We start from the raw sequence: 26,226 nt of genomic DNA, 5'->3' as shown, positions 1-26,226 counted from the left end.
CCCCAGAAATTGCACCCGGTCTTCTGGAGTAGAAGCCTTTCCCCTCTGCTATTTAAGGAAATGCATGTGACCATTCAGTTTCTATTGGAAACTTGGAACCTGCCCTTTGGACAGGTCTTGGAGTGCTGGTCTAATGGAACAGGCTGCCTCCCTGTGACCCAGGTGCTGCCCCGGCTGTCTGCAGTGGCCTGGGGAACATGCTTGCAGGCCTGTGCTGCCCAACTGGGCAGAGCTGGGAGGCAGGGCCTCCGCGTGGCCGGGGAAATGAGGGCATCCCCACCAGGACTGGCTTCCTCCTGCCGGGGCTCTTGGGGGTGGGCAGGCAGGTGACACCAGGACCTCGTGCTCCCCTCAGGTGCCTGGCCGAGCACCACCTGGGCTTGAGTAGCTTTCTCAGGAGGCCTGTTGTGTTTTTAGACCCAAATTGTGTGTTTTCCAACTAGCACCAATTGGAGGGGCTTATTTCCACAGCGAGGGCCACCTGCGCACAGGAAAGGAGGAGCGGTCTGTGCCGTTAGGCTTGTGCTCCTTCTGGGGGACAGGAGCCTGCCCTCCATGACCCACAGGCCGCTCAGCGGCCCCGTCACACTTCCTCTCTAACGTCACCACCTCCTTAATGGCCCTGCTGTCTGTCCCCCACTTTGTCGTCTGAATACCTCAAGCCTGTCTCCAGAGTCCTGCTCTTGGTTTCTGCCCCATGGTGCTTGGTCACTAGAGCAGTTCTCTCTCTCTGTTGATTTGTTTCTAAATTTAATGAGGTTAAAACAGATTACCTGGTGGCTCAGACAGTAAAGAATCTGCCTGCAATGCAGGAAACCTGGATTTGATCCAGATCCCCTGGAAAAGGGAATGACTACCCACTCCATTGTTCTTGCCTAGAGAATTTCTTGGACTGAAGAGCCTGGTGGGCTATAGTCCATGGAGTCACAAAGAGTCTACCACGACTGAGCAACTTTCACTTCACTTCACTTCACAACAGATTCACTGGATTAACCTTTCCCCTCATCTTTCTTGGCTGCTCTTTTGAGATTGTCCCTGCTCATTGTTCACTTAAATCAGGACAGAAATGTTTATTCACTGTGGCAGCGCTTCCCCTCCAGTCAGAGCAGAGAGTGCCCTGAGATAAGCCAAGTGAAGAATCTGCATCCTTGTGGGCACTGTGCCAACTGTGCTGTCCCTGGGAGGGCCCTAGAGGGGGCCCCGGGGCTGCCCAGCCTGTCTGCTATGAACTGTGGCCCAGGACCGCAAACCAGGGTCTGAAAACAGCTCATAGTCTGGTCTATGCGTAAATTCAACCAGCGACGAGGTGAAGGAAGAACAGAACTGTGAGCCCACATGCCCCACCAGTTCCCAGCCTCACCCTCTCCACCCGTGCTCACACCTGTGGGGACAGCTAGTGCAAGGACAGTGCTGGGGGGCCTCTGATGGACAGTGCTGGGGGGCCTCTGATGGACAGTGCTGGGGGCCTCTGATGGACAGTGCTGGGGACCTCTGATGGACAGTGCTGGGGGGCCTCTGATGGACAGTGCTGGGGGGTTCCTGTGATGTGGACACTTCTGGGGGTCCCCTGATGCCTACAGTGCTGGGGGTCCTGTGATTGGGTCAGTAGTGGAGGTGCTATGATGGACAGTGCTGGGACTGACCCTCATAGGGACAGTGCTGGGGGTCTTATAGGCACCACCCCCATTGTATCCTGTGGAGGGGCAGTCACTTAGCCCTGAGATGGTAATGTCATGATATGTCTTGTTTTATATAAAATTCATTGGCAATTTAAATAAAACTTCAATCAGTAATACTTTTCTTTCTTTTGCAAATTGATTGCCTCTGTAGTGTTTGTTGGAAAAGTACTGAAGAAACTTTATCCTGAGGTTTCACACGGCCAAGAAAAGAGGGCCCCTGTGACTCCAGCCTCCAGGAACCCACCTGAGAAAGTGGCTCCTGAGAGAGTGAAGGGCCAGAGCATCCCTCCTGAGACAGGTGAGCGCTGTTTCCCTGGAGAGTGAATGCTGGCCTCAGGCCACTGTGGCACCACCATGGGGGCAACAGGGTCATTCTGCTCAGACTTTTTGGGGATGGTTACTTCACTTGTGAGGGAAGAAGTGCCCCCAGCTGGGGACAGGGTCAGGTTCATCACTGGTGTTGGGTTCAACTCCATGCTGTTCCTGGGTGCAGTGACTGGGCCCTGCTGCCCCAGGACCACTGCCCACAGTGTTCCTGCCGCTGTTCTGTCAGAGAGCCAGAGGTATAGGAGGGATTCTCAGCCTCTCAGCCCTGGAGTCACACTCAAGAATAGTGGCTGCTGTTTACTGTGCTTTTCCCTTTCAAAGACGGTTCTGTCCTGGGCTGAACTGTACCCTCTACAATTTATGTGTTGATGCCCTGACCCCAGAACCTCAGGATGTTGACCATGTTTGGAGACAGAGCCTTCAAAGAGGAGATGGAGTGAAATGAGACCTTTAGGGTGGGTCCTAATCTAGGGCGACTGGTGAGATAGGAAGAGATCAGGACACAGACACGTACAGCAAGACGACCATATGAGGACACGGGAGAAGACGGCCATCCACATGCCGAGGCAGGAGGCCTCAGGAGCCAGTCCTGTGACACCTCCATCTCAGACAGCCAGCCCCAGAATCGGGAGAGAATGAACAAGGCCCACCTGAGGTGCCACCCGGAAAACTACCCTGACGCCTGTTCCACCTGCAAGACACATGCTTGGTTTTCTGTGAATACAGCATAGCTTAGAAAGGCAGGCGCCCTGGGGGAGATGTGCTGCGCAAGCAGAGCGGGTGTCCCTCGGCATTCCTGGTTATCTGTCCAAATGTGACTGAGCTAATGTTCTTAGTCTTTCTTTTTTTTTCTTCTTTAATTTGTATTTAGGGTTTATTTGAGTTTTCTTTCCTCTTCTAACCTGATGGTTTTAATAGTGATTATTCATGAACTGCTTATTGCCAAATTCAGACTTAAATTGAAGAAAGTAGGGAAAACCACTAATCCATTCAGGTATGACCTAGATCAAATCCCTTATGAGTATACAGTAGAAGTGACAAATAGATTTAAGGGACTAGATCTGATAGACAGAGTGCCTGATGAACTATGGACAGAGGTTCGTGACATTGTACAGGAGACAGGGATCAAGACAATCCCCATGGAAAAGAAATGCAAAAAAGCAAAATGGCTGTCTGAGGAGGCCTTACAGATAGCTGGGAAGAGAAGAGAAGCGAAAAGCAAAGGAGAAAAGGAAAGATATTCCCATCTGAATGCAGAATTCCAAAGAATCGCAAAGAGAGATAAAAAAACCTTCCTCAGCGATCAGTGCAAAGAAATAGAGGAAAACAACAGATTGGGAAAGACTAGAGATCTCTTCAACAAAATTAGAGATACCAAAGGAACATTTCTTGCAAAGATAGGCTCGATAAAGGACAGAAATGGTCTGTACCTAACAGAAGCAGAAGATATTAAGAAGAGGTGGCAAGAATACACAGAAGAACTATACAAAAAAGATCTTCACGACCCAGATCATCATGATGGTGTGATCACTCACCTAGAGCCAGACATCCTGGAATGTGAAGTCAAGTGGGCCTTAGAAAGCATCACTACGAACAAAGCTAGTGGAGGTGATGGAATTCCAGTTGAGCTATTTCAAATCCTCAAAGGTGATGCTGTGAAAGTGCTGCACTCGATATGCCAGCAAATTGGGAAAAACTCAGCAGTGGCCACAGGACTGGAAAAGGTCAGTTTTCGTTCCAATCCCAAAGAAAGGCAATGCCAAAGAATGCTCAAACTACCGCACAATTGCACTCATCTCACATGCTAGTAAAGTAATGCTCAAAATTCTCCAAGCCAGGCTTCAGCAATACGTGAACTGTGAACTTCCAGATGTTCAAGCTGAGAGAAACCAGAGATCAAATTGCCAATATCCGCTGGATCATCGAAAAAGCAAGAGAGTTGCAGAAAAACATCTATTTCTGCTTTATTGACTATGCCAAAGCCTTTGACTGTGTGGATCACAATAAACTGTGGAAAATTCTGAAAGAGATGGGAATACCAGACCATCTGACCTGTCTCTTCCTGACCTGTATGCAGGTCAGAAAGCAACAGTTAGAACTGGACATGGAACAACAGACTGGTTCCAAATCGGAAAAGGAGTACGTCAAGGCTGTATATTGTCACCCTGCTTATTTAACTTATATGCAGAGTACATCATGAGAAACACTGGGCTGGAAGAAACACAAGCTGGAGTCAAGATTGCCGGGAGAAATATCAATAACCTCAGATAGGCGGATGACACCACCCTTATGGCAGAAAGTGAAGAAGAACTAAAGAGCCTCTTGATGAAGGTGAAAGGGAGAGTGAGAAAATTGGCTTAAAGCTCAACGTTCAGAAAACTAAGATTGTGGCATCCGGTCCCATCACTTCATGGGAAATAGATGGAGAAACAGTGTCAGACTTTATTTTTTGGGGCTCCAAAATCACTGCTGATGGTGATTGCAGCCATGAAATTAAAAGACGCTTACTCCTTGGAAGGAAGGTTATGGCCAACCTAGATAGCATATTTAAAAGCAGAGACATTGCTTTGCCAACAAATGTCCGTCTAGTCAAGGCTATGGTTTTTCCAGTGGTCATGTATGGATGTGAGAGTTGGACAGTGAAGAAAGCTGAGTGCCGCAGAATTGATGCTTTTGAACTGTGGTGTTGGAGAAGACTGTTGAGAGTCCCTTGGACTGCAAGGAGATCCAATCAGTCCATCCTAAAAGAGATCAATCCTGGGTGTTCATTGGAAGGACTGATGTTGAAGCTGAAACTCAATACTTTGGCCACCTCATGCAAAGTGTTGACTCATTGGAAAAGACCCTAATGCTGGGTAGGATTGGGAGCAGGAGGAGAAGGGGACGACAGAGGATGAGATGGTTGGATGGCATCACCGACTCGATGGACATGGGTTTAGGTAGACTCTGGGAGTTGATGATGGACAGAGAGGCCTGGCATGCTGCAATTCATGGGGTCGCAAAGAGTCGGACATGACTGAGCTACTGAACTGAACTGAACTGATTCACTAATGAGCTTCCCAGGTGGCTCAGTGGTAAAGAACCCACCTGCCAATGCAGGAGATGCAGGTTCAGTCTCTGGGTTGGGAAGATTCCCTAGAGGAGAAAATGGCAACCCACTCCAATATTCTTGCCTGGAGGAACCCATGGACAGAGGAGCCTGGCAGACTACAGTTCATGGGGTCACAAAGAGTCAGACACAACTGAGGACACAGACACACACGTTCATTAGTGCAATAATTTGGGCAGTGTCTTTCCTCAGAAGTTCCAGGTTGGATCACATCATTTCAGCAGGCAGTTGTTGTTCAGTATGAAGGCCCCTGTGAGCCGTGCTGTAATGGCTGGTGCCAGCAGCTTTGTGGTGCAGTTGGAGGCTAGGACAGGGTGGATGCCAGGGTCTGGGGAGAGGTTGCATAGCCAGCGCGGTGCTGAGGCTGGGAGAGATGCGTGAGCGCTGCAGGTGGGATTCGGCCCATGTTCTTGGTGTCTGTCCACCTGTGTGATTCTCAGACCGCAGACCCTGCAAGTGGTGCTTCCTATCTGAGTCATGGCCTCTGTGTACCCCACGCAGGGTACACTGGTCACCTGACATGGCCTAAACTTGGGTGGGAGAGGGCGGGGGAGCTGTGAGAAGGATGCAGTGTGGCTAGGATGGTCTCATCAGGTCCTGGAGGGGCATCTGGTCCCTCCGTTTCTGCACACCCTGCACTTTCCTCCCCTTGCAGAGTGCCCTCTGGCCACGAGGATCCTTGGATTGGGGGTTGAGGGCAGAGTCTGATGGGTAGGATCCTCCACCCTTTTTCATAGCTTCAGGCAATGAGTAGAGGAGGCACTTCTGGGAGTTTTCATTTTTTTCACAGATGCAAATGAGCCTAACTTATTTGCCTTCCTGAAAACTCCATGCAGTGTACAGCAGCAACATATTTTTTTAAAGATAAAATTCATTTAATCTAAAGTTTACCATAACCATTTCAAAATGTATAATTCAGTGATTGTTAGTATACTCACTGTGTTATGTAAGCACACCACTAACTCCAGAACATTCTTATCACCCCAGAAGAAACCCATGTCCATTACAGTTATCTCCATTCATGCCTCCCTACTTTTTTGTTTCTTTAATTTATTTTATAATTGGAGGAAAATTGCTTTACAATGTTGAGTTGATTTCTTCTGTACAACAGTGAGAATCGGCCATAATTATACATACATCCCCTCCCTCCATATTCTGGCCTGGAGAATTCCATGGGCTGTATAGTCTATGGGGTCACAAAGAGTTGGACACGACTGAGCAACTTTCACTTTCACTTTTCACTTTCGCCTCCCTCATGAGCCTCCCTCCCCTCCACCCATCCCAGGCTGGGCTCCCTGTGTTGTACAGTAACTTCTCACCAGCTATCTTTTTTACACATGATAGTGTATATAATGCTGATGCTACATTCTCCATTTGTCCCACTCTCTCCTTCCCCCGCAAGCCACAGTTCTAAAGGACACATGTACCCCATTGTTCATTTCAGCATGATTTACAATAGGCAGGATATGGAAGCAACCTAGATATCCATCTACAGATGAAGGGATAAAGGTATGGTACATAAGTACAATGGAATATTACTCAGCCATAAAAAAGAATGAATTTTAGTCAGTTTTGTTGTAGTGAATAAACATAGCCTGTTACACAGAGTGAAGAAAGTCAGGAAGAGAAAAACAAGTATCATATTAACACACATACATGGAATTTAGAAAAATGGTATTGATGAACCTATCTGCAGAGCAGGAATGGAGTCACCGACATATAGAAGAGACCTCCCTACTTTCTGTCTCTTTGGATTTGTGTATTCTGGACATTTTGTGAGTGGAATTGCATAATAGGGGACCTTTTGTGTCTGACTTCTGTCAGTTCAGTTCAGTTCAGTCTCTCAGTCATGTCCGACTCTTTGTGACCCCATGGACTGCAGCACACCAGGCCTCCCTCTTCATCACCAATTCCCAGAGTTTACCCAAACTCATGTCCATTGAGTCGGTGATGCCATCCAACCATCTCATCCTCTGTCATCCCCTTCTCCTCCCTCCTTCAATCTTTCCCAGCATCAGGGTCTTTTCAAATGAGTCAGCTCTTCACATCAGGTGGCCAAAGTATTGGAGTTTCAGCTTCAACATCAGTCCTTCCAATGAATATTCAGGACTGATTTCCTTTAGGATGGACTGGTTGGATCTCTTTGCAGTCCAAGGGGCTCTCAAGACTTCTCCAACACCACAGTTCAAAAGCATCAATTCTTCAGCGCTCAGCTTTCTTTATAGTCCAACTCTCACATCTATACATGACTACTGGGAAAACTATAGCCTTAACTAGATGGACCTTTGTTGGCAAAGTAATGTCTCTGCTTTTTTTTTTTTTATAAATTTATTTATTTTAGTTGGGGGCTAATTACTTAAAATATTGTAATAGTTTTTGCCATACATTGACATGAATCAGCCATGGGTTTACATGTGTTCCCCTTCCTGGACCCCCCACCCACCTCCCTCCCCATCCCATCCCTCTGGGTCATCCCATTGCCCCGGCCCTGAGCCCTTGTCTCATGCATCGAACCTGGAATGGTGTTCTGTTTCACATATGATAATATACATGTTTCAATGCTATTCTCCCAGAACGTCCCACCCTCACCTTCTCCCTCAGAGTGCATAAAATTGTTCTATGCATCTGTGTCTCTTATTCTGTCTCGCATATAGGGTTATCGTTACCATCTTTCAAATTCCATATATATGCATTAGTATACTGTATTGGTGTTTTTCTTTCTGGCTTACTTCACTCTGTATAATGGGCTCCAGTTTCATCCATCTCAGTAGAACCGATTCAAATGTATTTTTTTTAATGGCTGAGTAATATTCCATTGTGTATATGTACCACAGCTTCCTTATCCATTCGTCTGATGATGGACATCTAGGTTGCTTCCATGTCCTGGCTATTGTAAACAGTGCTGCGATGAACATTGGGGTACATGCGTCTCTTTCAATTCTGGTTTCTTCGGTGTGTATGCCCAGCAGTGGGATTGCTGGGTCATATGGCAGTTCTATTCCCAGTTTTTTAAGGAATCTCCACACTGTTCTCCATAGTGGCTGTACTAGTTTGCATTCCCACCAACAGTGTAAGAGGGTTCCCTTTTCTCCACACCCTCTCCAGCATTTATTGCTTGTAGACTTTTGGATAGCAGCCATTCTGACTGGTGTGAAATGATACCTCATTGTGGTTTTGATTTGCATTTCTCTAATAATGAGTGATGTTGAGCATCTTTTCATGTGTTTGTTAGCCATCTGTATTTCTTCTTTGAAGAAATGTCTGTTTAGTTCTTTGGCCCATTTTTTGATTGGGTCGTTTATTTTTCGGGAATTCAGCTGCAGAAGTTGCTTGTATATTTTTGAGATTAATTGTTTGTCTGTTGCTTCGTTTGCTATTATTTTCTCCAATTCTGAAGGCTGTCTTTTCACCTTGCTTATAGTTTCCTTTGTTGTGCAAAAGCTTTTAATTTTAATTAGGTCCCATTTGTTTATTTTTGCTTTTATTTCCAATATTCTGGGAGGTGGGTCATGGAGGATCCTGCTGTGATTTATGTCGGAGAGAGTTTTGCCTATGTTTTCCTCTAGGAGTTTTATAGTTTCTGGTCTTACGTTTAGATCTTTAATCCATTTTGAGTTTATTTTTGTGTATGGTGTTAGGAAGTGTTCTAGTTTCATTCTTTTACAAGTGGTTGACCAGTTTTCCCAGCACCACTTGTTAAAGAGATTGTCTTTTCTCCATTGTATATTCTTGCCTCCTTTGTCGAGGATAAGGTGTCCATAGGTGCATGGGTTTATCTCTGGGCTTTCTATTTTGTTCCATTGATCTATATTTCTATCTTTGTGCCAGTACCATACTGTCTTGATGACTGTGGCTTTGTAGTAGAGCCTGAAGTCAGGCAGGTTGATTCCTCCAGTTCCATTCTTCTTCCTCAAGATTGCTTTGGCTATTCGAGGTTTCTTATATTTCCATCCAAATTGTGAGATGATTTGTTCTAGTTCTGTGAAAAATACCATTGGTAGCTTGATAGGGATTACATTGAATCTATAGATTGCTTTGGGTGGTATACTCATTTTCACTATATTAATTCTTCCAATCCATGAACACGGTATATTTCTCCATCTGTTTGTGTCCTCTTTGATTTCTTTCATCAGTGTTTTATAGTTTTCTATATATAAGTCCTTTTTGTTTCTTTAGGTAGATATATTCCTAAGTATTTTATTCTTTTTGTTGCAATGGTGAATGGTATTGTTTCCTTAATTTCTCTTTCTGTTTTCTCATTATTGGAGTATAGGAATGCAAGGGATTTCTGTGTGTTAATTTTATATCCTGCAACTTTACTATATTCATTGATTAACTCTAGTAATTTTCTAGTAGAGTCTTTAGGGTTTTCTATGTAGAGGATCATGTCATCTGCAAACAGTGAGAGTTTTACTTCTTCTTTTCCTATCTGTATTCCTTTTATTTCTTTTTCAGCTCTGATTGCTGTGGCCAAAAGTTCCAAAACTATGTTGAATAGTAGTGGTGAAAGTGGGCATCCTTGCCTTGTTCCTGACTTTAGGGTAAATGCTTTCAATTTTTCACCATTGAGGATAATGTTTGCTGTGGGTTTGTCATATATAGCTTTTATTATGTTGAGGTATGTTCCTTCTATTCCTGCTTTCTGGAGGGTTTTTATCATAAATGGATGCTGAATTTTGTCAAAGGCTTTTTCTGCATCTATTGAGATAACCATATGGTTTTTTTCTTTCAATTTGTTAATGTGGTGTATTACATTGATTGATTTGCGGATGTTAAAAAAACCTTGCATTCCTGGGATAAAGCCCACTTGGTCATGATGTATGATCTTTTTAATATGATGTTGGATTCTGTTTGCTAGAATTTTATTAAGGATTTTTGCATCTATGTTCGTCAGTGATATTGGCCTGTAGTTTTCCTTTTTTGTGACATCTTTGTCTGGTTTTGGAATTAGGGTGATGGTGGCCTCATAGAATGAGTTTGGAAGTTTACCGTCTTCTGCAATTTTCTGGAAGAGTTTGAGTAGGATAGGTGTTAGCTCTTCTCTAAATTTTTGGTAGAATTCCGCTGTGAAGCCGTCTGGTCCTGGGCTTTTGTTTGCTGGAAGATTTCTGATTACAGTTTCGATTTCCGTGCTTGTGATGGGTCTGTTAAGATCTTCTATTTCTTCCTGGTTCAGTTTTGGAAAGTTATACTTTTCTAAGAATTTGTCCATTTCTTCCAAGTTGTCCATTTTATTGGCATATAGCTGTTGGTAGTAGTCTCTTATGATCCTTTGTACTTCTGTGGAGTCTGTTGTGATCTCTCCATTTTCATTTCTAATTTTGTTGATCTGATTCTTCTCCCTTTGTTTCTTGATGAGTCTGGCTAATGGCTTGTCAATTTAGTTTATCTTCTCGAAAAACCAGCTTTTAGTTTTGTTGATTTTTGCTATGGTCTCTTTTGTTTCTTTTGCATTTATTTCTGCCCTAATTTTTAAGATTTCTTTCCTTCTACTGACCCTGGGGTTCTTCATTTCTTCCTTCTCTAGTTGCTTTAGGTGTAGAGTTAGTTGATTTATTTGATTTTTTTCTTGTTTCTTGAGGTACGCCTGTATTGCTATGAACCTTCCCCTTAGCATTGCTTTTACAGTGTCCCATAGGTTTTGGGTTGTCGTGTTTTCATTTTCATTCGTTTCTATGCATAATTTGATTTCTTTTTTGATTTCTTCTGTGATTTGTTGGTTATTCAGAAGCGTGTTGTTTACCCTCCATATGTTGGAATTTTTAATAGTTTTTTTCCTGTAATTGAGGTCTAATCTTACTGCATTGTGGTCAGAGAAGATGGCTGGGATGATTTCAATTTTTTTGAATTTACCAAGGCTAGATTTATGGCCCAGGATGTGATCTATCCTGGAGAAAGTTCCGTGTGCACTTGAGAAAAAGGTAAAATTGATTGTTTTGGGGTGGAAAGTCCTGTAAATATCAATTAAATCTAATTTGTCTATTGTATCATTTAAAGTTTGTGTTTCCTTGTTAATTTTCTGTTTAGTTGATCTATCCATATGCATGAGTGGAGTATTAAAGTCTCCCACTATTATTGTGTTATTGTTAATTTCCCCTTTCATACTTGTTAGTATTTGCCTTATATATTGTGGTGCTCCTATGTTGGGTGCATATATATTTATGATTGTTACGTCTTCTTCCTGGATTGATCCTTTGATCTTTATGTAGTGTCCTTCTTTGTCCCTTTTCACATCCTTTATTTTAAAGTCTATTTTATCTGAAATGAGTATTGCGACTCCTGCTTTCTTTTGGTCTCCGTTTGCATGAAATATGTTTCTTCATCCCTTCACTTTCAGCCTGTGTGTGTCCCTAGTTTTGAGGTGGGTCTCTTGTAGACAGCAAATATAGGGGTCTTGTTTTTGTATCCATTCAGCAAGCCTTTGTCTTTTGGTTGGGGCATTCAACCCATTTACATTTAAGGTAATTATTGATAAGTATGATCCCGTTGCCATTTACTTTGTTTTTTTGAGTTCGTGTTGAAACATCCTTTCTGTGTTTCCTGTTTAGAGAAGATCCTTTAGCATTTGTTGGAGAGCTGGTTTGGTGGTGCTGAATTCCCTCAGATCTTGCTTGTCTGTAAAGCTTTTGAATTCTCCTTCATATCTGAATGAGATCCTTGCTGGGTACAGTAATCTGGGTTGTAGATTATTCTCTTTCATTACTTTAAGTATGTCCTGCCATTCCCTTCTAGCCTGAAGGGTTTCTATTGAAAGATCAGCTGTTATCCTTATGGGGATCCCCTTGTGTGTTATTTGTTGTTTTTCCCTTGCTGCTTTTAATATTTGTTCTTTGTGTTTGATCTTTGTTAATTTGATTAATATGTGTCTTGGGGTGTTTCGCCTTGGGTTTATCCTGTTTGGAACTCTCTGCGTTTCTTGGACTTCTGTGACTATTTCTTTCCTCATTTTAGGGAAATTTTCAACTATTATCTCCTCGAGTATTTTTTCATGGCCTTTCCTTTTATCTTCTTCTTCTGGGACTCCTATGATTCGAATGTTGGGGCATTTCATATTGTCCCAGAGGTCCCTGAGGTTTTCCTCATTTCTTTTGATTCTTTTTTCTCTTTTCCTCTCTGCTTCGTTTATTTCCATTATTCTATCTTCTACCTCACTTATCCTATCTTCTGCCTCCGTTATTCTACTGTCGGTTCCCTCCAGAGTGTCTTTTATCTCCTTTATTTCATTATTCATTATATAGTGACTCCTTTTTATTTCTTCTAAGTCCTTGATAAACATTTCTTGCATCTTCTCAATCCTTGTCTCCAGGCTATTTATCTGTAACTCCATTTTGCTTTCAAGATTTTGGATCATTTTTATTATCATTATTCTAAATTCTTTTTCAGATAGATTCCCTATCTCCTCCTCTTTTGTTTGGTTTGGTGGGCATTTCTCATTTTCCTTTACTTGCTGAGTATTTCTCTGCCTTTTCATCTTGTTTAGATTGCTGTGTTAGGCGTGGCCCTTCTGTATTCTGGTAGTATGAAGTTCCTCTTTATTGTGGAGGCTCCTCACTGTGGGTAGGATTGGACAGGTGGCTTGTCAAGGCTTCCTGGTTGGGGGAGCTTGTGTCGGTGTTCTGGCGGGTGGAGCTGGATTTCTGCTCTCTCTTTTGAAGATAATGCGCTGTCTTTGTGGATGCCTGACGTCCTCTGCCAGCCTTCAGAAGTAGTTTTGTGAAGTTTGCTCAGCGTTCAGATGTTCTTTCGATAAATTTGTGGAGGAGAGAGTGGTCTCCCCGTCCTATTCCTCCGCCATCTTAGCCCCGCCTCTCTGCTTTTTAATATGCTGTCTGCTGCTGCTGCTGCTAAGTCATTTCAGTCGTGTGCGACTCTGTGCGACCCCATAGACGGCAGCCCACCAGGCTCCACCATCCCTGGGATTCTCCAGGCAATAATACTGGAGTGGGTTGCCATTTCCTTCTCCAGTGCATGAAAGGGAAAAGTGAAAGTGAAGTCGCTCAGTCGTGTCCGACTCCTAGCGACCCCACAGACTGTAGCCTACCAGGACTCTCCGTCCATGGGATTTTCCAGGCAAGAGTACCGGAGTGGGGTGCCATTGGCTTCTCCGAACATGCTGTCTATGTTGGTCATAATTTTTCTTCCAAGGAGTAAGCGTCTTTTAATTTCATGGCTGCAGTCACCATCTGTAGTGATTTTGGAGCCCCAAAAAATAATGTCAGCACTGTTTCCACTGTTTCCCCACCTATTTGCCATGAAGTAATGGGACCGGATGCCATGATCTTAGTTTTCTGAATGCTGAGCTTTAAGCCAGCTTTTTCATTCTCCTCTTTCACTTTCATCAAGAGGCTCTTTAGTTCTTCAGTTTCTGCCATAAGGGTGGTGTCATCTGCATATCTGAGGTTATTGATATTTCTCCCGACAATCTTGATTCCAGCTTGTGCCTCATGCAGCCCAGCGTTTCTCATGATGTACTCTGCCTATAAGTTAAATAGGCAGGGTGACAATATGCAGCCTTGACATACTCTTTTTCCTATTTGGAACCAGTCTGTTGTTTCATGTCCAGTTCTAACTGTTTCTTCCTGACCTGCTTACAGGTTTCTCAAGAGGCAGGTCAAGTGGTCTGGTATTCCCATCTCTTTCAGAATTTTCCAGAGTTTATCGTGATCCACTCAGTCAAAGGCTTTGGCATAGTCAATAAAGCAGAAATAGATGTTTTTCTGGAACTTTCTCGCTTTTTCAATAATCCAGCAGAAGTTGACAATTGGACCTCTGGTTCCTCTGCCTTTTCTAAAACCAGCTTGAACATCTGGAAGTTCATGGTTCATGTACTGTTGAAGCCTGGCTTGGAGAATTTTAAGCATTACTTTACTAGTATGTGAGATGAGTGCAGTTGTGCAGTAGTTTGAGCATTCTTTGGCATTGCCTTTTTTGGGATTGGAATGAAAACTGACCTTTTCCAGTCCTGTGGCCACTGCTGAGTTTTCCAAATTTGCTGACATATTGATTGCAGCACTTTCACAGCATCATCTTATAGGATTTGAAATAGCTCAACTGGAATTCCATCACCTCCACTAGCTTTGTTCGTAGTGATGCTTTCTAAGGCCCACTTGACTTCACATTCCAGGATGTCTGGCTCTAGGTGAGTGATCACACCATCGTGATTATCTAGGTCATGAAGATCTTTCTTGTACAGTTCTTCTGTGTATTCTTGCCACCTCTTCTTATCTTCTGCTTCTGTTAGGTCCCTACCACTTCTGTCCTTTATTGAGCCCATGTTTGCATGAAATTTTCCCTTGCTATCTCTAATTTTCTTGAAGAGATCTCTAGTCTTTCCCATTCTATTGTTTTCCTCCATTTCTTTGCATTGATCACTGAGGAAGGCTTTCTTATCTCTCCTTGAGATTCTTTGAAACTCTGCATTCAAATTGGTATATCTTTCCTTTTCTCCTTTGCTTTTTGCTTCTCTTCTTTTCACAGCTATTTGTAAGACCTCCTCAGACAGCTATTTTGCTTTTCTGCATTTCTTTTCCATGGGGATGGTCTTGCTCCCTGTCTCCTGTACAATGTCTCAAACCTCTGTCCATAGTTCATCAGGTACTCTGTCAGATCTAGTCCCTTAACTCTATTTCTCACTTCCAGTGTATAATCGTTAGGGATTTGATTTAGGTCATACCTGAATGATCTGGTAGTTTTCCCTACTTTCTTCAATTTAAGTCTGAATTTGGCAATAAGGAGTTCATGATCTGAGCCACAGTCAGCTCCCAATCTTGTTTTTGCTGACTGTATATAACTTCTCCATCTTTGGCTGCAAAGAATATAATTAATCTGATTTTGATGTTGACCATCTGGTAATGTCCATGTGTAGAGTCTTCTCTTGTGTTGTTGGAAGAGGGTGTTATGACCAGTGCATTCTCTTGGCAAAACTCTGTTAGCCTTTGCCCTGCTTCATTCTGTACTCCAAGGCCAAATTTGCCTGTTACCCCAGGTGTTTCTTGACTTCCTATTTTGCATAACAGTCCCCTATAATGATAAGGACATCTTTTTTGGGTATAAGTTCTAGAAGGTCCTGTAGGTCTTCATAGAACCATTCAACTTCAGTTTCTTCAGCATTACTGGTTGGGACATAGACTTGGATTACTGTGATATTGAATGGTTTGCCTTGGAAGTAACAGAGATCATTCTGTCATTTTTCAGATTGCATCCAAGTACTGCATTTCAGACTCTTTTGTTGACTGTAATGGCTACTCCATTTCTTCTAAGAGATTCTTGCCCACAGTAGTAGATATAATGGTCGTCTGAGTTAAATTCACCCATTCCAGTCTATTTTAGTTTGCTGATTCCTAAAATGTCGACGTTCACTCTTGCCATCTCCTGTTTGACTACTTCCAATTTGCCTTAATTCATGGACCTAACATTCCAGGTTCCTATGCAATATTTTTCTTTACAGCATTGGACCTTGCATCCATCACCAGTCGCATCCAACATAGGTGAGCAGTTTTACATGCTCATCTATGTTGTAAGGAGTATGACTACTTTATTTCTTTTTCTTGCTGAGTAATATTCTATTCTTTGGATATATAACATTTTGTTTATCTGTTCATCAATTGATAGATATTCGGATTTTTTCTACTTTTAGGCTTCAATCAATAAACAATGAGCATCTCTGCACAAGTATTTGTGTGGACATGTGTTTTCATTTCTCTTGGGTGTGAACCTAGGAGTGGAATTGCTGGGTCACATGGTAATCCTGTGTTTACCATTTTGAGGAACTGGCAAGCTGTTTCCACAGCAGCTGTGTCATTCTTCACCCCACTTGCCACGTCGGAGGCCTCCAGTTTCTCCACATCCTTGCCAACACTTGCTGTTTTCTGTTTTCTTGATAACCATCTTAGTAGGTGAGGTTGCACCTCATTGATTCCCATTTCCCTGATGATGCGTGTTGGACATTTGTGTATCTTTTGTAGAGAAATGTATATATAAATCCTAGGCCCATTTTTCAGTTGGAATTTTTTTGTTGCTAAGTTGTACAAGTTAGTTATAATGTGGACAATGGAGATGTATCAGTTACATGACTTACAAATATTTTCTCCCGCTCCATGGATTAGCTTCTTACTTCCTTGATGATATCTTTTGAAGTGTAAAACATTTTAGTCTTGATTAAGTCCATCATACCTATTTCTTCTGTTGCCTTTGGTTTTGGTGTCATATCTAAGAAACCAAATACAAGGTCACAAGTTTTACATCTAAGCTTTCTTCTATGAGTTTTATGGTTTTAGCTTTTACAGTCAAGTCCTTTATCTATTTTGAGTTGATGTTTGTATATGGTGTGAGGTAGGGGTCCAGATTCATTCCCTTGTCTGCAGATGTCCAGTTATACCAGCACCACTTGTTGGAGAGACTGTATTTTCCCCACTTGGCACTCTTGTCAAAAATCAGGTAGCCAAAGACTCTGTGCTCAATGCAGTAGGCCTGGGTTCAATCCCTTGTCAGGGAACTAAACCCCACATGCCACACCTAAGAGTTTGAATGCCGCAATGAAGATCCCTTGGACTTCAACTAAGACCCCATGAGGCCAAATTAAAAGAAGGAAAAAAAATCAGTAAGCAATAGTTGTTTGGGTTTATTTCTGGGCTCTCAATTCTGTTCCACTCGTCTCTATGTCTGTCCTTGTGCCAGTACAACACTGTTTTAATTACTGTAGATTTGTCGTAAGTTTTGAAATTGGAGTAAGAGTCTTCTGACTTCATTATTTTTCAAGATTGTTTTCGCTATTCAGTGTCACTCATAGTTATGTATGAATTTTAGGATCAGCTTGTCCATTTCTGGGGGAAAAAAGCAGTTGGAATTTTGATACAATTTTGTGTTGAATTTGCAGATGATTCTGGGGATTAATGCTCTCTTACCAATATTAAGTTGTTCAAATCATGCATTTAGTCTTAGCTTCCCATTTCTGTCATTTTTAAATTCTTTAAACAATGCTTTGTAGTTTTCATTATAAGACAGGTACTTGGTAGACATGCTTGGTATGTTCATGCATTCTCTGTTGTGTCCAACTCTTTGTGACCTCAAAAAAAGTTTGTCCCAAAGTATTTTATTCTTTTTGATACTATTATAAATGGAATTGTTTTCTTTTTGGATTAGCCAGTGTATGTAGATGCTAATAAAATCCTTTGACCTTGAATTAGGCAATGGTTTCTTAAATATGGAAACACAGATTTTTGTATATTGACCTTATTAGCCAAACTTAATAGCACTAACAGTTTGTGTGTGTGTGTGTATAGTTTTCAGGGTTTTCTACATATAAGATCTTATCCTCTGTGAGCAGGGATATTTCACTTTTCCCTATTCAGGTTGGATGCCTTTTATTTTCTTTCTTGACTATTGCCTTATCTGGAACTTTGAGTGTAATGTTGAAGCAAAGTGGCATGAGTGTGAATTCTTATCTTTGCTGGACTTAGAGGAAGCATTCAGGCCTTCTCAGTGGAATGTGACGTCAGCCATGTGCTTTTCGTGCTTTCTCTTTGTCATGTTGAAGTTCTCTCTATACTAATTTCTTGAGTATTTTTTAATCATGAAAGAACAGTGTATTTTTTTGAAGCAATATGTCTTTGGAATTCTGAATGAAAAACACTATTTATTTGCAGCTAGAAAAAGAAATCTTGACTAAAGACAAAACAGCAAAATCACAATCAAATAGACAAAAATTGTGTGCAGGTCAAATGAAAGGTCATTTGAGAATTCCTTTGAAGGCTTGATGCCTATGGAGGCGGTGGCTTGATGCCTATGGAGGCGGCAGCTTGCTGATAATCAAAGCTGTAAATGTGCCCAGGTCTCTTCAATGTTGGAACAATCAGCCTAATGAGGAAAGGGCTTTTGTCAGTCAGTCCTTGGGTGAGATTGAGAAAATGTTCCCTGTGCTGTTAAAAGACACAGCATGGTGATTCTGATAATTATTTGTTCACTTTCAGTTCAGTTCATTTCAGTCGCTCAGTCGTGTCCGACTCCTTGTGACCCCGTGGACTGCAGCACACCAGCCCTCCCTGTCCATCACCAACTCCCTGGGTTTACCCCAACTCATATCCATTGAGTTGGTGATGCCATCCAACCATCTCATCCTCTGTCGTCCCCTTCTCCTCCTGCCTTCAGTCTTTCCCAGCATCAGGGTCTTTTCAAATGAGTCAGTTCTTCACATCAAGTGGCCAAAGGATTGGAGTTTCAGCTTCAACATCAGTCCTTCCAATGAACACTCAGGACTGATTTCCTTTAGAATGGACTGGTTGGATCTCCTTGCAGTCCAAGGGACTCTCAAGAATCTTCTCCAACACCACAGTTCAAAAGCATCAATTCTTTGGCGCTCAGCTTTCTTTATAGTCCAACTCTCACATCCATACATGACTACTGGGAAAACCATAGCTTTGACTAGATGGACCTTTGTTGGCAAAGTAATGTCTCTGCTTTTTAATATACTGTCTAGGTTGGTCATAACTTTTCCTCCAAGGAGTAAACATCTTTTAATTTCATGGCTGCAGTCACCATCTGCAGGAGCCCAAAGAAATAAAGTCTGACGCTGTTTCCAGTGTTTCTCCACCTACTTGCCATGAAGTGATGGGACCGGATGCCATGATCTTAGTTTTCCTGATGTTGAGCTTTAAGCCAGCTTTTTCACTTTCCTCTCTCACTTTCATCAAGAAGCTCTTTAGTTCTTCTTGACTTTCTGCCGTAAGGGTGGTGTCATCTGCATATCTGAGGTTATTGATATTTCTCCTGGCAATCTTAATTCCAACTTGTGCTTCATCCAGCCCAGCATTTCTCATGATGTACTCTACATATAAGTTAAATAAGCAGGGTGACAATATACAGCCTTGACGTACTCCTTTTCCTATTTGGAACCAGTCTGTTGTTCCATGTCCAGTTCTAACTGTTGCTTCCTGACCTGCTTATAGGTTTCTTAAGGGGCAGGTCAGATGGTCTGCTGTTCCCATCTCTTTCAGAATTTCTCACAGTTTCTTGTGATCCACATAGTCAAAGGCTTTGGATAGTCACTTTACAGAAGTGCATTTATTTATTTTAGAAGAGCATTGGTAATTCCATTTGTTCTTAAAGAAAAGGACATGATCTGTAAATGGCCACAACCACTTGTGTGTGGGTTTTGGTGAATTTCTGTCACTCAAGATATTGGACTCTATTTTTTTTGTTATTGCTTTTATTATTGTTTTTAACTTGCCAGTTACATCTGCATATATTTTAAAGAGCCAAATAATCCCACAAGAGTAACAAAAAACAGTGTCATTGTGCCCTGAGCCCCGTAACACAAGCATACCAGCTCTGAAGGCATCGGCCAAGCCAAGGGCAGTCTGGTGCCCTGGCAGAGGGCACATGTGTGCTGATGGTAGAGGGGGCCGTGTGGACAAGCACAGTGCAGAGGGGAGTCAGAGGTTAAGAATGAAAGCAAACTCGAGTGGGTGTCCTGCACATCAGACCCAGAGCCTGAGCTGGTAAGAATGGTGAACCGTGATCAAAGCCAGTCAGCCACGGAGAGGAGAGCATTTGAAGTCACCTCTTCTGAAGTCTTGTGGCCACACCAGTGTTTCTGGGAAGGCACTGACCTCTGTCAGCAGCAACAGGGTGCTGACTTGCCCCCTCCAGATCCCCAGGCCTCACCTTGTAGCCTGGTGTGGGGGCGAGGGGATGCCCTGGCCCTGCTGACCCCTGAGCACTCAGTGGTGAACATGACCCTGATCGCCGTCCTGACAGTGAGCATCTGCTACCAGAAGAGGCAAGAGAAGCCAGGCCTGGATATTGCGCTCTGCTCTGGGCCACCCTGACTTACACATGAACAGATTCCCATCCACCACCCACAGGCATGGCCTCAGGGCAGCGCATAGTCAGCACAGGAGCCTCGCAAAGAACTCTGCCCTCAGTGTCCAGCATCTGTATCCTTCATCCCAGGAGTCACCTCCTGCCTCCCTTCCTTGGCATCGCCCATATTTATCCTGATAATTTGGTGAACAATAATGTTTCCAAGTTGTTTGACTTTCTTTTTGAGAAAAATTTAGCCAATTAAAAGCTTCTAAAAATACTTTATGAAAAATGATCAAGTGTTGATGTTGCCCAACGGGGGACAGTCTGCCTGGAAGCACGTCTCTTCTCTGCCCTTGATCCCGGCGGGAACGACTCAGTCATTAATCAACTGGGCGGATCAGCCTAACGTAAGAACTATGTTCTTGCACCTTAGCTTCACAAAAGTGAAATACACTGATGGCAGAAGCATTTGACAATGTTTCAAGGCTTTTACAATTTAAATGTCTTGAAACCACACATTCTGTTATATGTGAACTAGCGATTTCTCTCAGTCCTTGTCATTGTTGTTTATAAAATAAAGTATTCATTTTTCTGTGAAAGAGTAATTGGGATATCCCCTTGTGTTAGGTAAAGGTTACTTTGCCATATTTTGAGTGAAATGTGGAGATGGAAGCGCTGATCCTACCCCATGCTGAGAGGGTGTGGGAACAGCACTGATGCCACTCTGGACTGTGCAGACCAGCAGCCCACTTCCAGGAGTTTATTGAGTGGAACCACGAGGTCAACTGTGCAAAGTTTTATATACCCTGGATGGTCATGGCAGCCACTTCTGATAGTGAAAATTTAAGAGTCAATTTCTGTATGCAAAATTTAAGACAGTAGTTAAATTACAGTAAAATTTGCCAATAACATGGAACATCATGTAGCCGTTAAGAGCATATAGATTTAAATATATCTTAATATTTTATCATATTCACTTTTGAAAGGTATTATACATATATACATGTATGATAAAATATGTGTAGTGTGATCCTATTAAGTGTGTGTCTGTGTGGCTGTATGTGCAGACACACAGTACGTACATGTTAGCATTTACAGAGGAAAAGTTCCAAAAGGCTAGGCACCAAAATGTTGATTGATATTGTGATAATGAGGGGTGTGTTATGTGGAGTCGTTTTGTTTTCTGCTTCTTATTCATGAATTAATTATGTTTTTATATCATATCATAAAAACTCGGAAGTTTATATAATAAGTGCTTAGTCACTTCAGTCATGTCCAACTCTCTGCAACCCCATGGACCATGGCCCGCCAGGCTCCTCTGTCCACGGATTCTCCAGGCAAGAATACTTGAGTGGGTTGCCATTTCCTTCTCCAGTGATAAAGTATGAAGTGAGTGAAGTGAAGTCGTTCAGTCGTGTCCAACTGTTTGCGACCCCATGGACTGTAGCCTACCAGGTTCCTCCGTCCATGGGATTTTCCAGGCAGTAACTTAATGTAAATTTAAATAATCATAGCTCGTTCCTTTTTCCTGGCTGGTTATATAACTGAGTGGCTGTTCTGGCAAAATGCTTGTCTACTAAAGTCGGCAGTTATGGCTGTGGCTTCCCGTCTTCAGTGAGTTTGGCTGGAGAAGCCGCCCAGCACATGGACGTCTGACGGCATCCGTCTGTGCCTCTTCCTGCAGGTGGTGACACTCGGGTCCAGCCTACGCGGCGGCTCTATACCGTGGGCCTGCCTCCTGAGGGGTGGGTCCCCCCTCTGCCGGAGCCCCCGCGCAGCTCAAGTTCAGAGAGCTCTTCCAGCAGTGAGGACACAGGAGGTAAGACAGCCGACAGCCCTCAGGGACTTCTAGGGTCGGTGTAACTTCACGTGAACTTTGATGGGGGTGAGTGTTACATGGCCTTGTGGTCCGCAGTCACTAGAGACACTTGTGAAGATGCATGACAGCACCACCTCAGGTTGGGAGGGGACTCAGGTTGGGGTGTGATCTCAGCCCTATTGTTAACAAATTACACATCAGGAGAAGTCTGGTGTTAATATGTCCAAACTTGAAAGTGCTTCTCTTGTTAATGAAATTTTTTTCTTTACTTTCCAATTTTTTTCAAAATTTCCAAGATTGTTATCAGCTTTGTAATCATGGAAATAACTTAGGTTACGTGTCTGGTAGAAAACTGAACAATGCTGTCAGATGTTTTATGAGTGAAGGAGGTGCACTGGGGGTGGTGCGGAGGCTGCATGTCACATTCATGCCTTAAAAAGTCCCCCTTTAATTTATCATTTCAAAACTTCCTTAAGAGGAATTTGGAATTTTCGATAAAATTTTCCCCAGATGGTTTTTAACAAGTAATAAACTAAGAAACTCTATACCATACGCCTTAATTAATTCGCCTATTAAGAAAATACGATTTTCTACTAGATTGATCTTTCTGACTTCCTAAGAATCAGAAACCATAAAATCAAAAATGAGATAGTTAAGGAGTGATACATTTATCTTATTAAGCCCTGTTGAAAATCTTTGGAATTATTGGAAATAGATTGTTTCATTAGAAAATTAAGCTATGTCCTTATAAAGATAAATCACTTTGGTGACGTACTCGCTGTGTACCTCGGGTGTTTAATAACAAAGTGTGGACTCACCTGGAGCTGCCGCCGCAGTGAGCTCCACCCCCAAGCCTTCCAGGTGGGCCTGTGCGCGGTGCCCCAGCTGAGAGCCTTCCAGGTGCACTGCTAAGCTAGGGGGGTATCCTTCCGGGAGATCAGAAGCTCCACAGTCTTGTTGCTGGCAGTTTAAGCAGAGAGTGTGAGGACTGGAGTCAGAAAAGAAGAAAAGTCCAGTGGGACAGTGTCCACCATTTTTATCCGTTTGAATGCACAGCACCGTTAAGTCAGTTCAGTAGTTACTTCTAGAGAAGTTGAGGAGAAAGTGTCAGTGCAGGTCGTTCCCTGTTGTGCCCGCGGTATCCTGCCTCCCCTGGCTCAGCCCGGGTACAGGTGGCAGGCCTGCTGGTGACCCCCAAGGCCGGCTGCCTCCTCGCCTCAGGCCTTGTCCAGACCCCTGGTTTGTCAGACCCCGTGCAACCAGAGGCACGTCCTTCTGCTGTAGGCATTTGCATCCTGCCATCGTAACAATGCCTCAGCAGCTTTGCAAAGATCCTTTATTCATCCTGAAAAGGAGGAGTCCCTGCCTGCCACTGCCAGCAGGTGAAGTTCTGGGACCTCTACAGAGACGTTACATTCACATGCTCTACACAGAAATAGGAACCTCAACTTTCCTATGAACTGAAAAACAGGCCAGCCTCTAGGAAAGAGGGCCTTTTCTTCTCTGTTAGGCCAATCCTTTTTTTTAAAGAAAAGTATTTTGTTTTTCTGGACTATAGAAACACTTACTATAGAAAAGTCGAGCATTATAGAAAACACACAGGAAGTAAAACATTACCTAAGACCACCAGGGCAAGATCTCAATAAACATTTTTTGAAAATTCTCCCTGTACATGTTGTATGTGCACATGCAGCTTTTATAAAAGTACATATTATACTTCCTACATTATAAACTACCTTCCACACTTGGTGTGTTATGGAGATTTTTTTTCCGTTTCATTGCATATACATGTATTTATATCATTTTTTTAAAGTAGGTGAAATCTGTCGTATGTAAGCAACTTGTTTATAACTAGACTCTCCTTTCCCACCTTGAAAGATATCTAGAACTTTCCCTGGTGCTCGGTAAGCCCTTGGCATATGAACGCTGTCGTCACTGTGACAGTTATGCCCTCTGCTGGGCGCCAGCACCCTGGTACCTGTTTTCAGGCCTGTGGTTTTAGTGACTGTGAGGTGTCTCCGGGTATCTTTTCTACACTCTCCCGCCACTTGCCATCTGGGCCATTTCCCGGTTCCTCCTTGCTAGGCTCTTGTTTTGGATCTTCCTCTGTAGATGTCTTCCTTTTCTAGATTTCCTACGAAATCTCCCTTGCTTCGGTTTTAATTCCTCCACTGACCTCTGTGGCATGGTTTCTCCCGTCAGGGTTTTCACGGCCCCCTCTCTCACTTTCAGCAGCCCCTGCTGTGCTGTTTGTGACGGGAGTGGCCCCCGGGCCATGCGGCTCTCAGTAGAGGGCCAGTGGGCTCTGGCGGACATGGAGACCCTCGCGGGGCTCCTGTGGGCTCCTTCCATGACCTCCGCCCTGCCTGCAGGCTCCCGTCTGCTCCTGCCAGTCCTGTTCTTGCTGGTCAGTCCTGCTGGGGCCCAGCTGTGCAGTGGTTGGTGTCTCATTCGCTGACCTCACACACATCCTGTGTCCATCTGAGACGTTCCATGACTGCTGTCACCCTGTTCTGATCTGCCCCACGTGCAGCCAGCAGGCAGCGTCGGGTCAGGTGAGGTCCCAGCTTCCCGCGGCCCTCCACCCTCTGCCCAGTCACCTCAGCATGGGGGCCTCTCCTTCGCGAGGTCCTTCCCCCTTTCCTCTCTTGGCCTTCTTGACCCCGCACCCACCTCAGAAATGCAGGTGACCCCCTCTTGCCTTCCATCCAGTACCTGATTATTTGTACAACTTTCTTGGTCTCACAGCCTCACCTCCAACTCTTGGGGGCTGGAGCCCCAACTTGCCAGGTGGCTGGAGGTGCGGGAAGGGCCTGGGGCCTGCAGCCCCACTGCTGACTGTGCGTGTGGCCTTCCTTGCTTCTCCAACCTGTTTCCTTGGCTACCTGATGGTAATAATCCTGCACTGGCAAACCCCACACTCGCCGTGCCAATCAGATTGGGTCTGTTGCAAAGCTTGTACAAATGTGAGAACTGCCAGCTCTCAATTCCCTAAGGCACTGGCGCCTGCTGGAGTTAAGTCTTCAGTCAATATTTGATGACCAAGTTGAATATTTATAAAAACAGCCGCTAAGGAAGCACCAGTCCTCTCTCCTCGTTCATAATTACAAGTGGTTTGACTGTATTGACATGGTTTTTGTGTTCAGATCAAGCTGCAAAGTCATTAAAATCAAGTCGTTTTTATGGGAGACTATTATGATTATTATTCTAATAGCAAGCTCCAGTTGAAATAGTTATTAACTTCGTGGCTTTTGGAAGCATGAGCTCAGTGCACAATTCTAATGTGGATTCACTGTGAGTTAAACAACCATCCTTTCAATGTGTTTTGACAGATTTAGGCCTCAGTTCTGAGGCAGATTAGTTTTTAGATCTTATTGACTCTGTCTGGGCTGAAGAAATCTTGATGCGTGCTTTCCAGAGCTTCCCAGGTGCAGAGCAGAGCAGGCACTCTGACTGAGAAGGTGCGACTTTCGCCAGATGCACCTGAAGCTGAGACAGAGTCCTGCGTGGGCTCTCAGTGGAGACTCTCTGATCCAGGGCGGCAGTCCACACACAGCGCACCCACTCGTGGGCCCGGCAGAGTCACACCTGAGAGTTGTTAGCAGGTTTCCTTCTTGTCTGGAGCCCGCAAGGAGAGGCCCGGGGCAGCGAGGTGCCTTGTTGCTCTGGGGCTGCAATTCTTGTCCTGGAGGGGGCCCCCGCACTTGGCGCTGTGGGTGTCGTCTTGCCACCCTGCTTGCTGGGCGGTGAGCGTGCATCCCGCCTCTGTCTGCAGGCTCCCCCACAGCCGGTCTGTAGGGCCTGGGGCCTTCTGGGCTCACGGAGGTGCCGTCAGGCAGGCGTCCCAGGAGCGCCTCCTCCCACCTCTGACACTCCTCTTGCCCTGCCTGGGCCTTCAGAGCTGGCAGGAGGAGGGCTTTTCTCCCCCTCTGTCACATTTTGCATTTCCCCTCCATTTTTAGTTTGCAACCAGTTTCCCTGATGTAGTGATGTTAATACAGATTGAGTACTTCATGCCGCTACAGTCAAACAGTTGATACTTTGTTTAGAAGTAGTGTTTTTCTAGTGTTGATGTTTATGGGAGGGTTGGCCTGCAGGCTTCCCTTCCTGTGGAGTCCTCTGGTTTTGAAATGAACACTGTGTTGTCCTCCCAAAGCACTGTCACTGTCTCTGTCACTGTTGCTATTCTCTGGAAATGTTTTGTGTGTTAGGCGTTTGTTTCTTTGCTAAATGTTTCCCAGAAGTAAGGTGACTCCACCTAGGCCCGTAGCTGTCTGTGGTATTGCTCGCTGATGTATCTGCACAGAGCTGTTCACAGGGTCATCTTCCTGGTCCTTTCGAGTCCACAGGCAGGGTGTTAACACACACCTTCACCGAGACTCTGTTTACGTCTCCTGTGCTCACCCCATCCTGTCTTACGCTGTTTGTCTGTCTTTCTTCACAGTGTCAGTGATGGCTGCTGCCTCTCTGTTGGGTTTTCCTTTCCTCTT

The 26,226-nt window shown here is 44.0% G+C and overlaps 1 protein-coding gene across 6 annotated transcripts in view; it reads left to right on the top strand.

The window, feature by feature from the left end:
- Positions 1-26,226, top strand: part of ERICH1 (glutamate rich 1) — a 144,292-nt gene that overhangs the window by 7,867 nt on the left and 110,199 nt on the right. For 5 of the 6 annotated variants that reach the window (XR_014063463.1, XR_014063462.1, XR_014063465.1 and 2 more), the window contains exons 2-3: positions 1,831-1,977; positions 21,602-21,736. Coding sequence is in view for 2 of the 6 variants with exons in the window: in XM_081524195.1 (XP_081380321.1) it covers positions 1,831-1,977; positions 21,602-21,736 (282 nt within the window). In the remaining 4 variants the exon portion in view is untranslated. The remainder of the gene's footprint in view (positions 1-1,830; positions 1,978-21,601; positions 21,737-26,226) is intronic. The other variant, XM_081524196.1, reaches the window with a different exon arrangement.

This window comes from Giraffa tippelskirchi, chromosome 8, assembly GCF_054371585.1.
Source record: "Giraffa tippelskirchi isolate mGirTip1 chromosome 8, T2T-mGirTip1v1.2.pri, whole genome shotgun sequence".
Classification (NCBI taxonomy): domain Eukaryota; kingdom Metazoa; phylum Chordata; class Mammalia; order Artiodactyla; family Giraffidae; genus Giraffa; species Giraffa tippelskirchi.
Note: the sequence above shows the minus strand (reverse complement) of the source record. Positions and strands in the feature narration are given on the sequence as shown.